This window comes from Dama dama, chromosome 29 (genome assembly GCF_033118175.1).
Source record: "Dama dama isolate Ldn47 chromosome 29, ASM3311817v1, whole genome shotgun sequence".
In the NCBI taxonomy this organism is placed as follows: Eukaryota; Metazoa; Chordata; class Mammalia; order Artiodactyla; family Cervidae; genus Dama; species Dama dama.
Window position 1 is genome coordinate 46,282,330 of NC_083709.1, and position 22,749 is coordinate 46,305,078.

The 22,749-nt window shown below is 36.2% G+C and overlaps 1 protein-coding gene across 1 annotated transcript in view; it reads right to left on the reverse strand.

The window, feature by feature from the left end:
- Positions 1–721: 721 nt before the first annotated feature.
- Positions 722–22,749, reverse strand: part of UHRF2 (ubiquitin like with PHD and ring finger domains 2) — a 71,132-nt gene continuing 49,104 nt past the window's right edge. The window contains exons 7-16 of the mRNA XM_061132620.1: positions 18,879–19,002; positions 18,372–18,479; positions 16,023–16,127; positions 14,074–14,180; positions 10,510–10,672; positions 9,689–9,829; positions 7,802–7,895; positions 7,327–7,484; positions 2,743–2,841; positions 722–1,743 (exon numbers count right to left, since the gene is read on the reverse strand). Coding sequence (XP_060988603.1) covers positions 1,597–1,743; positions 2,743–2,841; positions 7,327–7,484; positions 7,802–7,895; positions 9,689–9,829; positions 10,510–10,672; positions 14,074–14,180; positions 16,023–16,127; positions 18,372–18,479; positions 18,879–19,002 — 1,246 coding nt within the window. The 3' untranslated portion in view covers positions 722–1,596. The remainder of the gene's footprint in view (positions 1,744–2,742; positions 2,842–7,326; positions 7,485–7,801; positions 7,896–9,688; positions 9,830–10,509; positions 10,673–14,073; positions 14,181–16,022; positions 16,128–18,371; positions 18,480–18,878; positions 19,003–22,749) is intronic.

Sequence of the window (22,749 nt, forward strand, 5' to 3'; positions counted from 1 at the left end):
TGTGCCTTTGATATTCATCCATAAGAAGGGGATAAGAAGTTCTGCCTATTAGGACTGTCAATAGGATTAAGTGAGTACACATGAAAAGGAACAAATGCAAAGCAAATATTCAATAAATACCGGCTATATTTATGACTCTGTATTCAAGGGTAGGAAAACTGATTTAATAATATTAAAACTTTTGTGAAAATTTAGTTTCAGAAACTAGAACTGTTTTAGAATATTCTCATATCTGTGAAACAAGTAGCACTAATTATGCTAAAACTGAACATAAGACTGAGTTGTTATAGATAGAATCGTCACTAGGTTCTTAATTTGAAAATTTCCCCCCATTTAGTTAAAAAAAAAAAAAAGATCATGACCCAGAGGGATGGGACGGGGAGGGAGGTGGGAGGGGGGATCAGGATGGGGAACACATGTAAATCCATGGCTGATTCATGTCAATGTATGGCAAAAACCACTACAATACTGTAAAGTAATTAGCCTCCAACTAATAAAAATAATTGGGGAAAAAAAAAAAGATCAAATTCAAGGTGAAATCTGTCCTTTAGTACTTAAGATTTCATACTAGTTCTCTATACCAAAAATCAAGAGTGAAAAATTGTGCATAATGTCTGTTTCAGTAAAAACACACACTGAAATACTCTGGAAGTGACTGATTCTTAAAGATACCTACAAATATAAGCCAGACAAATGTAAAAAAGTGAAGCAAGATGAGCTATTTTTTTCTGATCATAAAATATTTATTAAGGTATACTTTAGGGAATATAGTGAATATAAAATTTAGGATCACAATATGAAGCAATTTCAATCCTCTCAAAAACTCAGCCCAGTCCTGAATGCTCTGCAGATGTAAAACCACTGGTGAGACTCACTAAAAGCAGTTTGACTAGTACAGAAGAGGCTTTTCATGAAATTTACAACTAGATCATCTGAATACCTCTTTTAAGTGCAAAACCACACCACATTACACTAATGCAGCAACAATGCATTCATATTGTTTTCATTAGTAGTCAACTTGCATAAAACACCAGAAAAAAGCACAATGGAGCTCACAAAATGGGCTAAAAAATGAACCTGTTCTTGCAAAACACACACTGTAATGGAAGAAGACATTAAAAATGTATTATGCACACTACAGAAGCTGCGTTCATTCCAACAATCTCAAGTGTCACTTCCTTTTCTAAAATCAAATTACATGAACCAGGCACAACTAATATTTGGGAGGCAGTGTGTAGCTAAAATTTCATTTAACTAATTTCTCAATGATTTAAAAAATCCCCATAAATCTTTTCTGTCCTGAGGTAGTTGCAAAATAAATCATAACTTGGATATCAACTAGAGCTGAGGCTTTGTCTTCTTACTCATTAAAACTAGTTGTTAACTGACAAGAACTACCTTTTGATATTTAAAAGACAGTTGAGAAATGGGCCTCTTACTACACACACAAGATGATGGCTATGTAGGAAAGAGGATTAGCTGCTTCAGAACGTGAGATATGGTCCACCATTGCTTCCACCCCTCCCAACCACCCCCAACCATTTTAGATTCCTTATTGTCCAAAAAGCCACGGGGAGCAACACAGTAGTGGATAGATCATCGTCCTTTGCTGTAGCCAGGGAAGAAAAGGTCAAGTAGAGTCTGCAGAACAGCATTGGGAATCATGATGTAATTCTGGCCAAGATCATGCCGGCAAGCAGGACAGGAGAACACCTGAGCCTTAAAGGAGCGCTGCAAGCAATCCTAAGGCAAAACCAAAAACAAAATGAAAAGTAAACACATCTGATTTCATCTGAGGGTAAAGCATACAGAAAATACTCAACAATTTAGGCTTTTGAATAGAACTAGAAACTTACTGTTTGGAAACAAGAGAAACATAAAAGATGAACAACTGTCAAGGCCTGAACCTGCAGTATGAAAATGAACTTACAGACAAGGCTTCAGTTCCACCTCTAACACATGCTGTGAGACTTCAGGCAAATGACAATTTTTATATAAATTTCCTCATTCAGTGAAATGAGTGTTAGAATTCTGCATGGTTCCCACTAGCCTCACCTAGCTGGATTTTAATCCTTATCTTTCCTGATGGGGCACTAAAGAAAAAAAAAAAAAAACCTCAGGAATTCCCTCCTTAAAACTACATTATCTATTTTATATAATGTGTTTTCCAATAAGATACTATTTAACTGACTCAAGGTCAGATACAAACACTTATGTGGAAAGTCTGTTTCCATTTTACAAAAGAAACTAAACCTCAGAAGTTAGGTCAGGACATAAAAACACCAAGCAGTTGAACAAGATTCCAACCTTGGTTTGACTGAAATTCAAATTCCTTTTATACCACACTGATAAGACAATACACAACTCCTCTGAGCATGCTGCCAGACATAATTTGTTCTAGATTCTGTTAAGTACATAGAATTATTTCAGTTTGCACTATAATATATGAGACATACATAAGTTGTAATAGAAGACACCAGCAACACCTTACTTTCTTTTCCATTTCAACTCATCTTCAATAATTTCAAATGTGATAGAATATGGAGACTATATAGATTTGAATTGCTGTAGAATTAAAATATGCATTCACCACCAAGATGAAATTAAATGCTTCCTATCCAGCAAGGTTCCTTATCTATTCTGCTTCATGAAAAAAACTGCTTTTTCATGAGCTAAAAACAGGTTTGGAGGTTAGTGTGCCTCCTCGCCTAATATGGGAAAATGAGAAAGAATTCTACTTACTTTACAGACGTTGTGGAGGCAATCTGTTGTCACAGGCTGGTAAACTAGCTCCTGGCAGCATACACACATAAAAGATTGTTCCAATTTTTTCAGAAAATTCTAAAATGGTACCCAAGCGGAAGAAAAAAAGGTTAGCATTTCATAATATATTAATAGAATTCCAAATAATTGGGGGGAAAAGTGTTAACCGCGTTTAGTGCTTTCTATCAAAGAAAAAAAAAATCAAGTAGTGGTTGTAACTACAAGCAAATGTGTAATAGGAAACTGCAGAAATCTCATCCATAAGATAAACATATTAGTTTTAAATCTTAGGATTCAGTTGCAAAGTCAAGATATGACTTTGCAAAGACAACCTTATATTTCAGAGATTACTATTTTTCACTTGAAAAAATCATGAACAACTTGTTTCAAGGTCATTACATACAGATCTATTTTCAAAAAGCTCCATGGTATTATAATATATCTATATATATTCTAAAATAGCTATTCACCCTTCTCTCTTATAAACCTTCAATACTTATTTTTTATGCTGAAAAAGATGAAACTACTTGGCGATAATACTCTAGCACAGAAAACCCCAAAGAATCAATGTATTTATATTCCTAGGATAATTTTCTGTGATATTTTGCCCAAATCCTAAAATCCCCTATTTTTCTAATGCTAACATTTACTCAAACTGGGACTAAATTATAGAAGGTCAAGCTTTCTGAAGCAAACATGATCAAATGAGTACTCTATAATCTTCAAAAGCCATTACTGGGTTCTATTTTACCCAAGCTGTTTAACCTAGAAGGAAAAGTAGTTTTTTGAATAGTCACCAAGATAATCCTCCACTCAGTTATTTTTTGGTAGTAGGGGAGTGTATTTTATATTTGTTCTTTCCATTAGTAGAAAAAGTAGAATCTACAAGAATTTCAGGTAAAAAAAAAAAAACAAAAAAACAAAGATTACATTTCATATTTATATCTTGATACTAACTTATTTATAAACCTGAATTATAAAGGTCAAGTGAATTACCAATAAAGTATTATCCAACACACTAGAAGAATATACCAGTTCCAGGGAGATGTGGAAAAAACTTTAATACCAAGTCCCTCTCTCTGTCAAACGACTTTATTTCCCCAGTACCTTCATAGTGTAATATAAGCATATGTAGTATCAACATTCTGAGTTCCTACAATGTGCTAGGTACTCATCTACAAAGAGTAATGAAAAGGCCAAGTCTCTGTTCTCATAGAACTTTATATTCCTTTAGGAGAGCAGATTTTTAAGACTTCAATTTCAGATAGTCATAACTGAGGAAACAATGCAAATTAAAGCAACAGAGTAAGGAGGATCTATTTTAGAAAAGATAGCTAGGGAAGCCCTCTTTGGGGCATGTAGTACTTTGTAGAGACTTACAGGAGATGAAGGAATGAGCTTCATGAAGAAACAGAGAGGAGAATGCCAGTCAGAGAGACGGTGTGTGTGTGATGGTCCAGGAACAGGAACAGGTTCTGTGTGTTTAAATAGCACAAATGCCACTGTAGCTGAAGCAGCTTGGAGGGGAAGAGTGGCAAGAGGGGAATGCAGAGGTTGGTAGGGATGTCAGATCTGGTAAGGCCTTGGGAAGGTGTTTGGATATAAACATACATATGTAACATATGCACTTATTTAAAAGTCACATCTGCTAAAATCTGATTTGTTGTTCTTGGTTTATCTGAAAAGAATGGGCATGAAGCCTATGCAGGGTAACCACTAGCAGCAAGGTTACAGTCACCTGACCTAGGTATGTACGGTCCTGCCACCAGAGGGCAGGGTTTTTATTGTTTGTTTGAGAACTGTCAAGTGGTGACTCACATAAAAGTTACTCTGAAAGCAGAGATTGAAAAGCATACTTGATTTGCACATATCTGTGAAGTCTTGCAGGATTTGACAACTTTGATTATTTTTTTAAATTGATAAACAGAATATATCAAAAGCCTCAGATTGAGGCCTAATACATATGTTCCACCCAGACAACAAATGTGCAAAACAGAACTTTTGTGTGCACCCAGATGTCATTATCCTTCACCTGTATCTGCTACTTTGTCTTCTGCCCATTCACAGCTGGGACTCACCTGAGTTATCACTAACCCAGCTGTATCCTCTCCAACCAGAAAATTAGACCATAATCAACAACTGCTTGTTGTTTCTTACTTGCTCTAAGTGAAAATGACTCTTATGTACCAGAGTCAAGACTCTATATGCCTGAGTCTCTAGGCTAAAAAGCAAGTTAACACTTCTCACAGAGCTAACTCACTTTTCTCTGTCCTCCAAACATGTAAGTCTCATTCTACCCAAGGACAATGCAAAATATTACATTTATAGATGAAATAAACAAAGAAAAAACTCTCCAATATCAATCCTAAGGGTATTTCATAAACCCCATTCATTCCAAACCGTGAACTTCCAGATGTTCAAGCTGGTTTTAGAAAAGGCAGAGGAAACAGAGATCAAATTGCCATCATCCACTGGATCATCAAAAAAGCAAGAGAGTTCCAGAAAGACATCCATTTCTGCTTTATTGACTATGCCAAAGCATTTGACTGTGTGGGTCACAATAAACTATGGGAAATTCTGAAAGAGATGGGAAAACCAGACAACCTGACCTGCCTCTTGAGAAACCTAAATATATATTCAGGTCAGGAAGCAACAGTTAGAACTGGGCATGGAACAACAGACTGGTTCCAAATAGGAAAAGGAGTACGTCAGGGCTGTATATTGTCACCCTGCTTATTTAACTTATATGCAGAGTACATCATGCGAAATGCTGGGCTGAATGAAGCACAATCTGGAATCAAGATTGCCGGGAGAAATATCAAAAACTTCAGATATACAGATGACACCACCCTTATGGCAGAAAGTAAAGAAGAACTAAAGAGTCTCTTGATGAAAGTGAAAGAGGAGAGTGAAAAAGTTGGCTTAAAACTCAACATTCAGAAAACTAAGATCATGGCATCCGGTCCCATCACTTCATGGCAAATAGATGGGGAAACAGTGGAAACAGTGGCTGACTTTATTTTTTGGGGGGCTCCAAAATCACTGCAGATGGTGACTGCAGCCATGAAATTAAAAGATGCTTATTCCTTGGAAGAAAAGTTATGACCAACCTAGACAGCATATTAAAAAGCAGAGACATTACTTTGCCAACATAGGTCCGTCTAGTCAAGGTTATGGTTTTTCCAGTGGTCATGTATGGATGTGAAAATTGGACTGTAAAGAAAGTTGAGCACTGAAGAACTGATGCTTTTGAACTGTGGTGCTGGAGAAGACTGTTGAGAGTCCCTTGGACTGCAAGGAGATCCAACCAGTCCATCCTAAAGGAGATCTGTCCTGGGTGTTCACTGGAAGGACTGATGTTGAAGCTGAAATTCCAATACCTTGGCCATCTGATATGAAGAGCAGACTCATCTGAAAAGACCCTGATGCTGGGAAAGATTGAGGGCAGGAAGAGAAGGGGATGACAGAGGATGAGATGGTTGATGGCATCACTGACTCAATGGACATGAGTTTGGGTAGGTTCTGGGGGTTGGTGATGGACAGGGAGGCCTGGAGTGCTGTAGTTCATGGGGTCGCAAAAAGTCGGACACGACTGAGCGACGAAACTGAACTGAACTGATTTATTCCTTAGTCTAAAAATAGTTATCAGGAAGATTTTTCCATAAATAAAAGCAACACAAAAAATATGACAGTTTCCTCTAAATCCAGATAAAAGGCACATATAAGATATGCATTAACCCCGTTTCAAACACACAGAAGTTCTGGCCAATGCCCTCAGAAAATGAAGAAAACATAGGCAGGAAGAAACTACTAAAACGTGATCAAATGGAATTTCAAGAGAGGTTACTAGAGTTCACCCACAACACCCGCACATCACATACTTTGAAGGAAAGGAAACAGAAGAGTAATGTACTACACCTGACAAAGGGCTAATAACTAAGAAAGTTGAAGAATCACATTTATAAGCAAACTGACAGACAAAAGCAGTGAGCCAAGAATGAAGAGACAATTTACATTTGGAACCTTTACCTTCTGGGATTTGATAATAAGAATTCATTGCAAAACACAGCTTAACACAAAACCCAAACATCAGTTAAACTTGAAATTCCTTTTCACTTTAAAATGTTATGATTATCAAAGAAAACAAAAAAATCAAAAACATAGGAAATACTTAAATGCTGGTTTTTATTTTACTCCTAGGCTGAACATATGAGCACTGAAAATTGTGCTGAACTGCTTAAGACTTATTCTATTAGATAACTTTGAAAAAAACTTTCCTGATGAGTTTTAGATTAAACTGAATGTGTGCCACAACTGAAAGTTCTACCTATGAACAGTACCTCACACAGTTTAAGCACAAAATGGTCAAAAAACCAACATCTAAGAGGCCTAAAATCAATTTAAAAGCATTTTAGTGTTGCCGCATTTCTGAAAGGAGCACTGAGTGAGAAGCCTGGATAAAAGGATCAAGTTTTAACTGCCTTGTGAAAATGATAATTCATAGGGAAATTATTTCTCATCATTTGTTAATATTAGAAACTCTTTTAAAAAATCTTTACATACTGGTCCTTCCACAAGAGATGCAAGAACTTCATCCCATAGCTTCTGGTTTTGATGATCTTCTCTGATTAGATGTTGCTGCTGAGGTGTTAGTTGGAAAGCCTCAACTGCTTCTGCTGAATCTGATGGTTTGAGGACTTTGGAGGCACTTGGACAATCATCTAGATTTATTTAAAAATATATCAGCAGACTACAAGTGGTTCTAAGCAGAAGAGTTAATTGGCACCGATTATGCTTAGCATGAAGATAACAAGCATAAAGCAGCATCTAACTTTCCCATAGTTTAGGATACTTTGCAGTTTAGGCTCTGACATTTTTCAAATACACAAGTATCCCACCCCACTCCACCCCCACCATACACACACACACACACAAGCCCTTTTTCTTTTCATTTCTTATGAGTTTTCAACTTACTCTTAGTATTTCCCTTTATAAAAAACTAAGTTATTTGTATTTAAGTCCTTAGATCATTACCTACCATCTGCAGATGGCCTTTTTGAGGTTCCTCTGGCCTTCTTTGACTGTCCTTTCGTCTTCTTCCCTTCCTTATCAGAAGGGTAACCTACTGGATACTGATGAGGGGAAAAAGTGCAATGTAGATTTAACCTTCATAGAGAAGAGAGGTTAAAGAAAAATGGGGAGGGATCTATACTTTCCCTAAGTTAAAAGGATTTATATAAATGGCACAGACATCGAAAGAAACAGAATTCAAAGGACAAAAGATTATTAAAAATCCCCCAATTCAGTGTAAGACTATATAGTTTTGACTGTTAAGATATTCCATTTTATAACGTCATGATTTTAGTTTCAGACTGAAAAGAGAAAAGAACAGTTTACAAGTTGTGACTAGGGGGCTTAAAAAGTTTGAGGAAAAATGTAGAATTAGATAGAAAGGTAAGTTTCTGTCTCCTAAAATTAACAGGCAGATAGGGTGAGACAGAAGAGCTTTTAGAAGACCTAAAGCCACTACATTACCAAACTCTTTATCAACTAAAAGGTAAGACTTTAAGGAATAAATTCTACCCAACTATCCTTGTGTTTTATTGGCTATACACTTTTTTGGACATGCTTTGTGATAACACTCATATTTAAAGCTCAAAATGTTACAAATCTCAATGATATTAACTTATCATAGCTGATTGGCTTACATGCTTCTTTCTGTTCAACTGTTTCACAGTTAACCTATCTAGAATACTGCTCTGCTGAACAGTAGACCTGAAAAAAAAAATCTTCCGAAAATGGATTTAACAATAGGTTTTAAAAATATTTAGTTATAAAAGGAATGATTTTGCCAGTTATTTTAGCAGCTGACGGATCTCATTTAAACAATTCCATGAGTTTAAAAAGAAAAAAACACAACAAAAAAACAGACTTGCACTAGAAGAGACACACTCACCTGCCTGGGTGGTCAGACACTTGCCCATAGTTCAGCCCCTACACATGCAGTGTGGGCAGAGCCAGGGGAAATGACAAAGCTGGTAGTCTTTACGAGAAGCACAGTGATGGGCAATGATGGAGGATAAACTCAAACCATGCTCTGAAGTCAGTGTCAGGGACAGAGTCTAGGGTGTATAGGCAGTGGAGGGGGAATGTAGCCATACCATCCATTATGCACACAAAACTAACAAAGTCTTACATGGGTTAACAGCTGAGCATGGGCAAAGAGAAAAAAAAAAGGCAAAGCACTAAAGGTGGTGACAGGACAAGGAAGCAGCTTGGAGGGGGAAGAGAGAAAAGGGGTGAGGAAAAGTGAGAAGGGTAGAAAGCAGACCACTCTTATAAGCCACCTCCCCCCTTCCCCTACCAGAGACACACCCCCTGTGCCCTCTAGGATAAAACTTCCCTTCTCAGGGCCTCCTATACCTCAATTTCAGGTATCCCTTTCCCTCATGCTTAAAGTCCAGAGTGAATTGGGAATACAGTTGACCCTTAAACAATGCAGGAAGTTAGGGTTGGGCCAATTGTACAGAAGTCAAAAATTCCTGTGTACCTTATGGTTGGCCCTCTGCATCTGGGGATTTAACCAACAGCAGAAATGTACTACAATATTTGCTACTGAAAAAAATCTGTGTGTAAGTGGACCCAGGTAGGTCAAGCCTGTGGTGTTCAAGGGTCAAATGTATTTTACTTTTCACTGTCAAGCCCAGTTTTCCCCAAGCACAATTCTTGGTCTTAGGGCAGTTTGATACCTAGGAGGCTGCTTTTTTACTTCTTTTCCTTTCCTATACTTGTGTGATCTCATTCCTCACCCCTTACAGTCCACTGACCAACTGCTGTGGGTTATATCCAGTGTTAAGGCACACAGATAGTACACAGGCATACATTTTAATGAATATACATGTAGCCTAGACAAACGTAATCTAACCTGTAAACGTAGACATAGTCTCCTTGACCGTTCTATTCCTTCTGAGGTCCACGGAGCAGGCTCAACATCATCTCTCCTTAAAAGATAGCGCCAAACCAAGAATCCATGGCTTGATGAAATCTCTGGCCAGTATTTCACCACCTAAATCATAATATTTCAGCTAGTTTGAGATGTACAGTTTAGACTTATTCATAATGTCATGTTAGTGTTTTAAGTAAACTTGGCAGAACTAAATGCAACTTTGAAAGATACTGGCTTTGCTGGAATATTAAGTAAAAAGTATGCACTAAAATATTGTTTTGACTTTATTTCCTAATTATGATAATTCCCATAAGGGCAGACTGCTATAAATTTCAAGTTGTAGCAAGATTATGCTCATCAATATAATTTTACATAGTAGATTAAAATGGTGGCAGTAGATACCTTCATTTTTAAAACAAAGAATGCACCCTATTTTAAAATTATAATGTGCTCTACTTTGAAAAATCTATTACAGTTAGAATCATTCTGGAAGATATAAGAATCCAATATTTACAACGGCCAAATTATTTGAACAGTTTTATCATAAGAGTGTATCACTTATAAAAAGCTTAACCCCAAATATAACTCTGTCTTTAGGGACTTCAGGTAAGTCTTAAAAGACAAGTATCAAAATTAAGAGCTCGTTTTGTGCATGTTTTATTTCTAAAAAAAGGAGAAAGACCAACTAAGAAGGTCTATTGTTTCCTTTAGCCCACCCACAGTAGAGCGGTTCCCTGTGGCAACCCTGTCTTGAAAGCCCAGGAAGAATGACTAGCAAGATGTCATGCCAGATAGAGCACCTTATAAATGCCATCATATCTGTTGCCTTCTTCAGGAGCATATTTGCTGATCTTCCTCCCTTTAAAACTGCGTATCACTCTGACTGGCTTACCAGCTCTCCAATTCCGAGACTCTGCTCCAATTTTATCATCCAATGGAGCATCACAGTTTAGGGCCAATGCCCTAAAAAATAAAACAAAGTCTTTATACCAAGTAATCTTTCTTCAAGTATATAATCACATCATTAGCTAACTTAAAAGGTGAATTATGCCTTACCTGATGGTTAAGATTCTATGATTCTTTCCATATTATTCCAGATAATAGGATTATGCTTTCCCCCACCAGCAGAGAAGACAAATCAGTTTTCTGATGTCACCCCCAAGCCAGGGGATTGGTTCTCAGATAGCCTGTAGGGTTCTTCTGAAAGTAATAACATCTGTGCCACGTATAATAGAAAACAACTAGAAATACATGGAATTTTCTTTAAATAACGTTGTTGAGGGGAGGGAGAAAGTTGGAAAACTAAAGCAAGTTGACTGCTGTAATCATTATTTTTGATAAGGGAATAAGGTAAACTGTTGGAATAATGTAGAAAGAAATCCAGAAAATTAAATTTGTCTGCAAGGTACAAATGACCTTTCTTGGTCTACTTTCCATATTCTAGACAGAGATTCCTTAAAGTTTAGAAGATAATAAAGAACAAATTTAATATGAAGATATCCTTTAAAGATTTCCAGTAAAAAGATAAGTTTAAATAAAACTGAAGCATTCAAACACCTGTGCTCAATCATGACAATAAAGATTTTTGGCTGCTCAAGATCACTACATTTTACTGATGACACATGAACAAGGAGGAACACTGAGCTGGAAGCGGCACTTGATTTAGCTGAATCTTCCTTAGTATGTACTCATCTAGTAGTAACTAATCAGTAAGGTTATTAGATGTTAGATCTTTCTTGGGGAAATATAGTCCTGCCCTTCAAAAGACAAACTAGAACTATTTAAAGTTAGTATTTTTCCTCTAAGATAGTGGTAGCCAACCTATTTGGCAGTAGAGACCCATTTCATGGGACACAATTTTCCCATGGAATGGGGTTGGGGGAGGATAGTTTCAGGATGATTCAAGCACATTCCATTTATTGCACACTTTATTTCTATTATTATCACATCAGCTCCACCTTCAGATCATCAGGCATGTGATCCGTGAGGTTGAGGATTCCTTCTGTAAGACACGTGTATTCTAACTTAAGTGTAAAGAATCCACTGAGAACACTTAAGGTTAAAAAAATATATACAGACACCCTCCCCTGAAATCTGGTAAAATCAGATATGAACAAAATACTTTTTTCCAGGGTATAGTTCTTTTTATGCAGGCTCAAAAAAAAATTTTAAGACTAAATGACTAATCTATTATAATCTCTATCATAGTTAAAGTAAATGAACTTAAGTGTTTTGTTAAAAAAATTTTTTTAGGTGTCATTAAAGCTCATCAAGTTTTTTTTTTTTTTTTTTTTTGGTTACAATCTCAAATGGGAAATGCATTAAAACTCTGTCGGGTAGAAGAAACTGTAGCCATCAACTCCAGCGTTGGTATTATTTATGGAATATCTACTGAGATACACATACTTCATCCCCTAAAAGAACTGAGATAGAGATATGTACTATCTTCCCGTTAATGAGTAGAATGCTTTGGTGCCACAGGTACCTTCCGTCATAGTGAATGCCACCACTAACTGGCATTATTAACTCACTTCCAGTTTCATGTAAGTGTGTAGTCTGTTCATGTCTGTGTAAAGAGTCCAAGAGGATGAAACTAGGCAAAACAAAAGGCTTTCCATTACTCTGTCCACAGCTCAATCGGTTGCCCCTAATTGTCCAGATAGAGGATGGTCAGGTTACCTGCTGCCCTTTTCAGTTTCATAAAGAGGAAGAGCTGAGAAGAAATAGCAACAAACTTCTTAAAAGCAAGGAGCAGGTATCAAACTACCTCTCAGTAGAGAAGCAAAAAGGAATTAGACCATATACCTTCCAGGAAAGAATATACTATGGGTTAAAGCTAAGGGTCTTTTACTTCACTTTTCATGTTTATAGTAAGACACATAGGTATCTTTGCCTAAGGGGTCTTTACAATCACAAGGCATACGCACAGCTTACTGTATAAATTAACTGAAGAAATGTTAGAATCTCTGTGATAAATTAATCCTGAATTGTTCTGAGTTACTATTTCATTTTCACTACCTTCCTTATTAATATAGACATTTTTACTGTCTATCAATTATTTTCTGAGATTGTAACATAAGATAAACAGGGTATACTTATTAGATTCTTCCAAGCTTGAAAAGAAATTCTCATGTACATTACAAGTGCAGGTAGTTACAAAGGAAGTTTCATTTAAGTCAAATAATCTTATTATTAAAAAAAGCCCTTTTGCAAATTCAAGATACACTGACAATACACATCAAAATATTTCTAATTCTTTTTAAGATCATTCCTCCTAAAGAATTGCTTCCTCATTAGAGAAAGACTGCATAGGTACTAGACTTCTACCTCAACAATGTTTTCACCAGCAAATCTGACCTGTCTCCTCTGCTGGTTCAATATAATAATCCTACTGTCAGAAATAATATAGAAGGAAGACATAAAAACAGATTCTATATAACTTGGTACACAACAAAAGTCTTGAAACCACAAAGTATATTCTTTACACAGTAATCAGAAATTAAGGGCACACTACTTAAAACTGAGTGATTTAGACTCAGGAAAGCGAAACTCACTTTTATTTAATATCCCACAAAATATTCTTAATAATAAAATACAAAAATTTCAACTTTATCATTGCAAAATTTTCACTATGACAAGTTACAACATGGTCACTGCTAATCTGATGGTTTGGGTTACTTAATCTATTTCTGGTGCTAGCATGCATTCACAAAATAAAACATCTGAAGTTAAACTTTCTATTCCCATGGAAGCTGGACCATCATAAATTCTTCTATAGGATAAAGCTGGCACAAGGTGGCTCTTTCATAATGATTCTTTTTTTTTTAAACACTTAAAAGACATTATAAATTCTAAAAGCACCTTGTGTAGTTCTGATTAAGTTATCTGATGTTTCATGCACATAAATGTGGCTCCTAAACATAACCCTAATCACATTAGTCTCTTCTAATAAGAAGTTTGTCACTTTAAAAGATAAATTTGTGTTTAATAGAACAAAACTCTGACCTATGCGATAGTAGGCAAGCCACCTTGCCCTTAATTTCACTTAAATTATATGGGTTTCTTTTCTTCAAAGTTTTCAACATGTTTCCAAGTGCACAGCACACGTATTAAGACTGGGAATTATGTCATTTAAAAAAGAATAATACTAAAAATAAGTTAGAAAGCTTATAAGTATTTATATAATACTTATTTATAATTAATTTATATTAATCAGGTAATAAGATTCTTATTTTAGCTATATTAACTTACACTTTAGGATTCTTCTCTACAGTGTAAGTTATAAATTATAGTCCTATAGTCCAACTGTTAATACAAAGCCCAAATTCTAAACAGTTTTTATAAACTCCAACAATAAAGAGTACCTGTTCATGTTTGTTAATGTTTGATCAGCCGACGGTGCACCAATTCTTTTATTACCAGCAAGATTTTTACCACCACTCCCAGTGTATGTGAATTCATCACCTCGGTCCTGCAGAAGAACATTTTTGGCATTAAACATCTAAATCCAGGTATGATTTTACCAATTCCTATTTCACAGCCAGAACTTGGTTAGGATGTTATAAGCTGACATGTTCTCTCAAGGTATCTACCAAAATAAGGGAAAATTCAAATATAGTCTTGTGTGTAATATACCTTCAAGCTGTATCACTTGATCTAAAGATTTCATTTCAATATTATAGCTTCCAACGCCTCCAGACATAACTATTCTTGTGATATACAAATAATCTATAGAATGTTACAAAATAAGGTCTTATAGGTTGGGAATATTAATTTAATTCAATGTTATTAAATTTATCAATACTATGTAGGTTCTTTACAGGGCATCATTTTAATAAATATTCCAAAACTGATTTCTCAACAGCAATCTACACCACAATCCTAATAGCACTGTAAGTTCCTCACATTTCAAAATCTATGCGTTTACCCAGGTTATATTTGGGTAAGACAACTGCATATAATTAAGAAGAAAGTTAGAAAAGAATTTAACTACAAATTTATATTGCTATTATTAAGTTTCTACCTGATTCAGTACTTAAACAAAGAAAACCATCAGTATGTAAATTACTTCTACTAACTCTATCTTAATAGTGGTTCTTCAATGCAAGATTATTTTAATTAATTCAGACTGAATATGATGACTTTTTTTACTTCATTCTTGCTTGTAATAAAAGTTTTTCATCTAATTTTTCCTTTGGACTAAGAATCAGAACTAAAATTTCATGATTTTAAGTGTTTTTATATGTCCCAAAACTTTAGGGACCCTTTGCATATCCAAACTGAGGTCTGGGTTAAACACTTTGTTGATTCAACACTGAGGTTTATATTTTAAGGAATAAGGCATTAAGGAATTCATCTTCAGTGTATACATCATTTGAAGAAAGTCTAATAAAAAGTACTTATTAAAAATTCCAGAATACTTCTTAAATTGATCAGATACGGTCTTCCAGATGGTATCTGTTTTGACTTCACAATGGCAGTTTGGCAGTTTTTTTTTCCCTCACCATTTTTTTGAGGGGCGAGCAGTTTCTTAAATAACTAATCATGCAACTACCATACAACCCAGCAATTATACTTCTGGGGATTTATCCCAAAGAAACAAACACTCATATTTATACACACAAAACCCCCTGTACACAAATGTTCACTTGCTGCAATGGGTGAATGGTTACACTGTGATACACCTATTATCAATGGAACACTACTGAGCAACAGAAAGGAATGAACTATTGACACATGCCACAGGGAGGATTAGGCTGACTGAATAAAGCCAATCCCAAAGATTATACACTATATGATTCCATTTATAAAAAATTTTTAAGTGACAAAATTATAGAAATGGACAACAAATTAGTGGTTGTCTAGAGTTAAGGGGTATTGGGAAAGCAGAAATAGTATGGTGGCTAAAAAAGGGCAATGTGAGGGACTCTTGCAGTAAGGAAAATGTTCAGTGTCCTGAATGTTTAGCAGTGTCAGTATCCTGGTTGTGATATTGGGCTATAGTTTTGCAAGATGTTATCGTTGGCTGAAATTGAGCACAGACATTTCTGTATTATTTCTAATGCTACATGTCAATCTACAATTATGCCCAAATTAAAATGAGCTCTAAAGAAAATGTGACTATTTTCACTGCAGTAATCAGCACATGCAATGATTAAAGACGCTGACTGATTGACTATGTTACTTGTATAGAACTGACCACTTCAACACAAAAGTGATGCTAAAAGAGATGGGATTTATCCCGGACAAAGCTTCTGTATTTTACTGAATAATTAAGACAGGTTCTAAAGAACAAGGTTGCATCATGACTTACTACTTCATCCGCAAATCCACCAGCCAGGACAAGAGAGTAAGCACCATCATTACTCCGACCATGAATTCCACCAACATGGGGTCTATGGACACCCGCTTCGCTCACCTATAATATCAAATGAGACTCAAAATACCTTCAAACAGTTCATTAAGTTACATTTACAAAATGGTTTCACATATGTTACTGTATCCTAAAAGCTTCCAACTAAGAACCGAATGTCACCCAGAATTCTACGTTTTGCTCAGACTTTACTTCTCCCCAACTATATATTCCTCAGGTACTTAAGTAATGACTCGTAAAACTGCTCAGGCCTAGAATTTTGAGTTTCAAAGTAACTATTAAATAATCATCATCCTGTGCTATTGGTAATTCCAGCTCAATTTAGGTGAAAAATAATTTACTATCAGTTTTCCAGAACTCCTCTTCTCATTTCTCATCCTTCATTATGGTACTGTTCCCTAGTCAAATCAAAGAGAAATTGTTAGTCACTCAGTCATGTCTGACTCTGCGACCCATGGACTGTAGCCCACCAGGCTCCTCAGTCCATAGAATCCTCCAGCCAAGAATACTGGAGTAGGTTGCCATTCCCTTCTCCAGGGGATCTTCCCGACCCAGGGATTGAACCCACGTCTCCTGCATTGCAGGCAGATTCTTTACCATTTGAACCACCAGGGAAGCCCAGTCAAGTCAGACAGACAACAGTCATTTCAGCCTCATTTGTCTATATTCTTCAAACCCATCTGGTTGTAAACATTGCTGATTTGATTTCCTAATCTTCTCAAATCCATCATTTTCCACAGTCACAGATATAATTCTAATTTGAGTCATAAATACTTAAAACATACCCTTTTTTACTGCCTCCAGCTTTGTTCCTTCAAATTCCTTCTACCCATCACAAACAGAATAAACCTTTTAAGAACAAATCTGCTTTTAATTTTCAACTGCTTAACATGTATTAAATGGTCGTAATAGTAGATCAAGCCCAAGTTAAGTATTATATGTTACCTTCTCTCAAATGGGCCCCTACCTACTTTCTCATCCTTATATCCAGTTTCTTCTTTATGGAGTTTATACATCTGAGTCCAATTACTCAGTAATACTCAAACATAGCACTCATTTTTAGTTTATTACAATGGGCTTACTACATTTCCCCATATACCTTTAATTCTGGCTCACTTAAACTAAGTGTCACTTCTTCATGTACTTCAAACTCCCCAAGAGAAGTATTCTGATTCATTTGTTTATTACACAACTGTTCTCAGAGTAAAGTAAACTGAAATCCAAGACTGTACAGTGGGCTGGGTAAAGAGGTACATTAGAAGTCAATGAGAAGCTGATAAAAACAACAGAACCTGGATTTAGGCCTTGGAAACACCAAGTATTTTAGAAGCAAGGACCATCTGATTCTCAGCTTCATGAACAACCCCCAAAATAAATCTGTGCTGAATCGTCCCTATTTCCTAAACTGCAAATCTGTCCTTCTAGTTACTCAAGTCAATGGCTTCAAAGTCATCTTAGACCATATTAATGAGGTTTTTAGAATTGGGGAACGAATGATAGGTATACAAAAAGGAAAAAAATTAAAAACAAAAAAAATAACCAAAGAACAAGACAATTAAGTGGGAGTTGGTGATGGACAGGGAAGCCTGGCATGCTGCAGTCCATGGGGTTGCAAAGAGTCGGACTCAACTGAGTGACTGAACTGAAGTGTATTTTATAACTTATTTTATATATAAATATTATCAATAATGCATAGTATAAAAAATAAATATGATTGTACAGGCATACCTCAGAGATATTTCAGGTCTGGTTCCAGATCACTGTAGTAAAGTGAATATCACAACAGAACAAGCCACACGAATTTTCTGGGTTCCCAGTACATATATTTACTATTTATACTATATTGTAGTCTTAAGTGCTTGATAGCATTATGTCCAAAAAATGTACATATCTTAATTTAAAAATGCTATCAGAAAAATGGCACCAATAGACCTGTTGGACAAAGTGCTGCCAACAACTTTCCATTTGTAAAAAACACAGTACTTGTTAAACTAAATGCCTATTTTTCAGAATAATGAATAATAACTTTAACTACTATAACAATAACAGAAAAATAAAACAAAGTGATACAAAGGCTTAGATAATGCCCAAGTCCATGATGTCATGTTCCTCTGTCTGCTAAGTTATGAGGAAGTGCCTAATCATCCTACAGGAAATCGTTCATTTTAACAAGTGAATGCCATATGATACTACCTACATCAGTTCACTTAGAATCAACTGACATTAACACTGCTATAATGTGAGGTATACCCAATTTTACTCTTTTGACTAAGCCAATCTAAAACATACCTGAACTCTAAATCTCCAAGTTGATCCAACAGGAACTCCAGGAATAGGTCCATAATGATTGGAAGGAACAATAGTACATTCTCTAGTGCGACCAACACAGGCCATTCCCTACAAGGCACCAAACAAGTTGTTTGAGAAATCAGTTATTTTAAATCTTAAAGAAAGCCCTTAATCCCCATAAAATGCAGATAAAATAAAACCCTACAATTTATGTGATTAATATTTAACTTTTTTTTTTTTTTCTTTTTTGGGGGCCACACTGCTCAGCATGCAGGATCTTAGTTCCCCAACCAGGGATCGAATTCACACCCTCTGCAGTGGAAGAGCAGAGTCTTAACCACTGGGCCATCAGGCACATCCTAACAATATATATGATTAATCAATATTGTCATTTGTTAGCATTTCAGATTATCACTTATACCATTACTACTACTGGAATCGAAACATTATAACTTGCATTACAGTTATAAACATTATAGCTAGGAAGAGAAAGACTTCCTTCTTTACCCTGCCCCAATCTCTTCGGCTTTCAGTACTAGCTGATGGCATCTTGGCTTTCTTTTTACTCATCTTGAGCCTTTCACCAGCCTTTACAACTTCACTAGAATCAGTTTTACAGGAAGGACAATACCTTTAAAAAAAGAGAATTTTGATAATATTATAGTAATGTCAATAACAAATATGGCCTTTCTAGGTTAATTTTTAAGATGTGTAATACTTGGTGTATATTAGAGTTTCAGTGGGCATTTCAGTACTAAACTTTCCAAAATATTTACATGATTAAGTTTGCCATTCTTTTAGAGAACTTAATATTTTATTATCAAATTCAGTGCACAAGCCAAACAAGGCTGTCCAATCCAAATGGCACCATAAACTCTGATCTTATCACTAATTCTCAGAGTAGACATCATTCATCTGAACTTTTTACCATTAAAACAAAAATGGTAAGAATAGATGATTCCAGACTGAAAAATGAACCATGGCAACTGAGATATCTCCCCATCTGAACTGGTTATTAGAATTTTCAAAGTAAAGAATCTATAGCCAATTATAACAAGTATACCAGATTCAAGGATGTTTGTCTCTAGCTCAACTTTAATTCTCTACTGCTGTTTATCCTTTAGCCTACTTGTGGTTGTTATGCTACTATAACTTGAGTTGTTTGTTGTTGTTTAGTCACTAAGTTGTGTCCCACTCTGAAATCCCATGACTAGAGCCCGCCAGGTTCCTCTGTCCATGGGATTTCCCAGGCAAGAACACCAGGGTGGGTTGCCATTGCCTTCTCCAGGGGATCTTCCTGACCCAGGAATCAAACCTGTGTCCCCTGCACTGGCAGGCAGACTCTTTACCACTGAGCCACCAGGGAAGCCACTGTAACGTATGCATCATTATAAGCTGCCTTGTTATCATTTCTGAAAACCAAAGCATAAGTATATATATAGAATGAAATGGGGCTATTTTTGAGTCACAAAGAAATGGAAACTTTGGGTATATCCAAAGATCAACTTGCCATTCCACCCATTAATCTTATATTTCTTTTTCTGTATTTTCACAAAGATGATGACATCTATACCCACTAGTTAATTTTGAATACCTAATTATGAGATGTTATATTTGGTACCATAGACAAGATACGTAGACAATTCAGACTTTGAGAAAATTAGCTGGGCAGTGAGATACAGAAATAAATTCAAGGCAAAATTATGTATGGTAAGGCAATGAATATTATCAAGTAAAATCCCTACTAATCTGGAAAGCAGAAACACTTCCAAAAATTAATTTGTTTTAAGAAAGACTGTTTTACCTGATATGCTAACCTTCTAACTATAATTTTATCAAAGATCTTATGATGAAAGCAGGTATCATCTCTAATGAGAAAATGAGTTCAGAGACTAAATATTCAGACAATGTGATTTGGAAAAGTAGAAAAGATGTAAGGTTAAGGAATTTCAGATGAAGTGAAGGACCTCAACATGAATGTATAAATACTTCACAGAGTAATCTAAGACACCTCTAGTTGTAGTCATCCCTGGGATCAATCTCTTCATCAGGTTTGTTATCAGTCCAGGCACTACTTTGGCACTGGGTAGGGATAAATGCTTGTGATTAAAATATTTGTAAATAGTTAAGGAAAACTAGTACACAAAAGGAATCAATTTCAGAAAATGGTTAAGTGCTATAAAGGAAATATAATGGTATAAAAGAAATACCTGGAGTAACAGGCAAATTTGGCCTTGGAGTACAGAATGAAGCAGGGCAAAGGTTAATAGTTTTGCTGACAGAACGCACTAGTCAGAGCAAACACCCTCTTCAAACAGCACAAGAGAAGACTCTACACATGGACATAACCAGATGGTCAACACCGAAATTAGACTGATTATATTCTTTGCAGCCAATGATGGAGAAGTTCTATATAGTCAGCAAAAACAAGACTGGGAGCATACCATAGACTCATTATTGCCAAATTCAGTTAAATTGAACAAAGTAGGGAAAACCACTAGACCATTCAGGTATGACCTACATCAACTCCCTTATGATTATACTCTGGAAGTGACAAATAGATTCAATGGATTAGATCTGATAGAATGACTGAAGAACTATGGATGCAGGTGTGTGACACTGTACAGGAGACAGGGAGCAAGACGATCCCTAATAAAAAGACATGCATAAAAGCAAAATGGTTGTCTGAGGAGCCTTACAAATAGCTGTGAAAAGAGAAGTGAAAGGCAAAGGAGAAAAGGAAAGATATACCCATTTGAATGCAGAGTTCCAAAGAATAGCAAAAAGAGATGAGAAAGCCTTCCTCAGTGATGAATGCAAAGAAATAGAGGAAAACAATAGAATGGGAAAGACTAGAGATCTCTTCAAAAAAATTAGAGATACCAAGGGAATATTTCATGCAAAGATGGGCTCAATAAAGGACAGAAGTGGTATGGACCTAACAGAAGCAGAAGATATTAAGAAGAGGTGGCAAGAATACACAGAAGAACTATACAAAAAAGATCTTCATGACCCAGATAATCACGATGGTGTGATCACTCACCTAGAGCCAGACATCCTGGAATGCAAAGTCAAGTGGGCCTTAGGAAGCAACACTATGAACAAAGCTAGTGGAGGTGATGGAATTCCAGTTGAGCTATTTCAAATCCTAGAAGATGATGCTGTGAAAGTGCTGCTCTCAATATGCCAGCAAATTTGGAAAACTTAGCAGTGGCCACAGGACTGGAAAAGGTTAGTTTTCATTCCAATCCCAAAGAAAGACAATGCCAAAGAATGCTCAAACTACCACACAATTGTACTCATCTCAGATGCTAGTAAAGTATTGCTCAAAATTCTCCAAGCCAGGCTTCAACAGCAAGTGAACTGTGAACTTCCAGATGTTCAAGCTGGATTTAGAAAAGGCAGAGGAACCAGAGATCAAATTGCCAACATCCGATGGATCATTGAATAAGCAAGAGTTCCAGAAAAACATCTACTTCTGCTTTATTGACTACGCCAAAGCCTTTGACTGTGTTGACCACAACAAACCATGGAAAATTCTGAAAGAGATGGGAATACCAGACCACCTTACCTGCCTCTTGAGAACTGGTATGCAGGTCAGGAAGCAACAGTTAGTACTGGATATGGAACAACAGATTGGTTCCAAATCCGGAAAGGAGAACATCAAGGTTGTGTATTGTCACCCTGCTTATTTAACTTATATGCAGAGTACATCATTGGAAACGCTGGGCTGGATGAAGCACAAGCCAGAATCAAGATTTCTGGGAGAAATATCAATAACCTCAGATATGCAGATGACACCACCCTTATGGCAGAAAACGAAGAACAAAAGAGACTCTTGATGAAAGTGGAAGAGGAGAGTGAAAAAGTTGGCTGAAACTCAACATTCAGAAAACTAAGATCATGGCATCCGGTCCCATCACTTCATGGCAAATAGATGGGGAAACAGTGGCTGACTTTATTTTTGGGGGCTCCAAAATCACTGCAGATGGTGACTGCAGCCATGAAATCATAAGACGCTTACTCCTTGGAAGTAAGTTAAGACCAAACTAGACAGCTTATTAAAAAGCAGAGACATTACTTTGCCAAAGGTCCATCGAGTCAAAGCTTTGGTTTTTCCAACAGTCACGTATGGATGTGAGAGTTGGACTAGAAAGAAAGCTGAGCTCCGAAGAATTGATACTTTTGAACTGTGATATTGGAAAAGACTCTTGAGAGTCCCTTGGACTGTAAGGAGATCCAACCAGTCCATTCTAATGGAAATCAGTCTTGAATATTCATTGGAAAGAGTGAAACTGAAGCTGAAACTCCAATACTTTGGCCACCTGATGTGAAGAACTGACTCATTTGAAAAGACCCTCATGCAGGGAAAGATTGA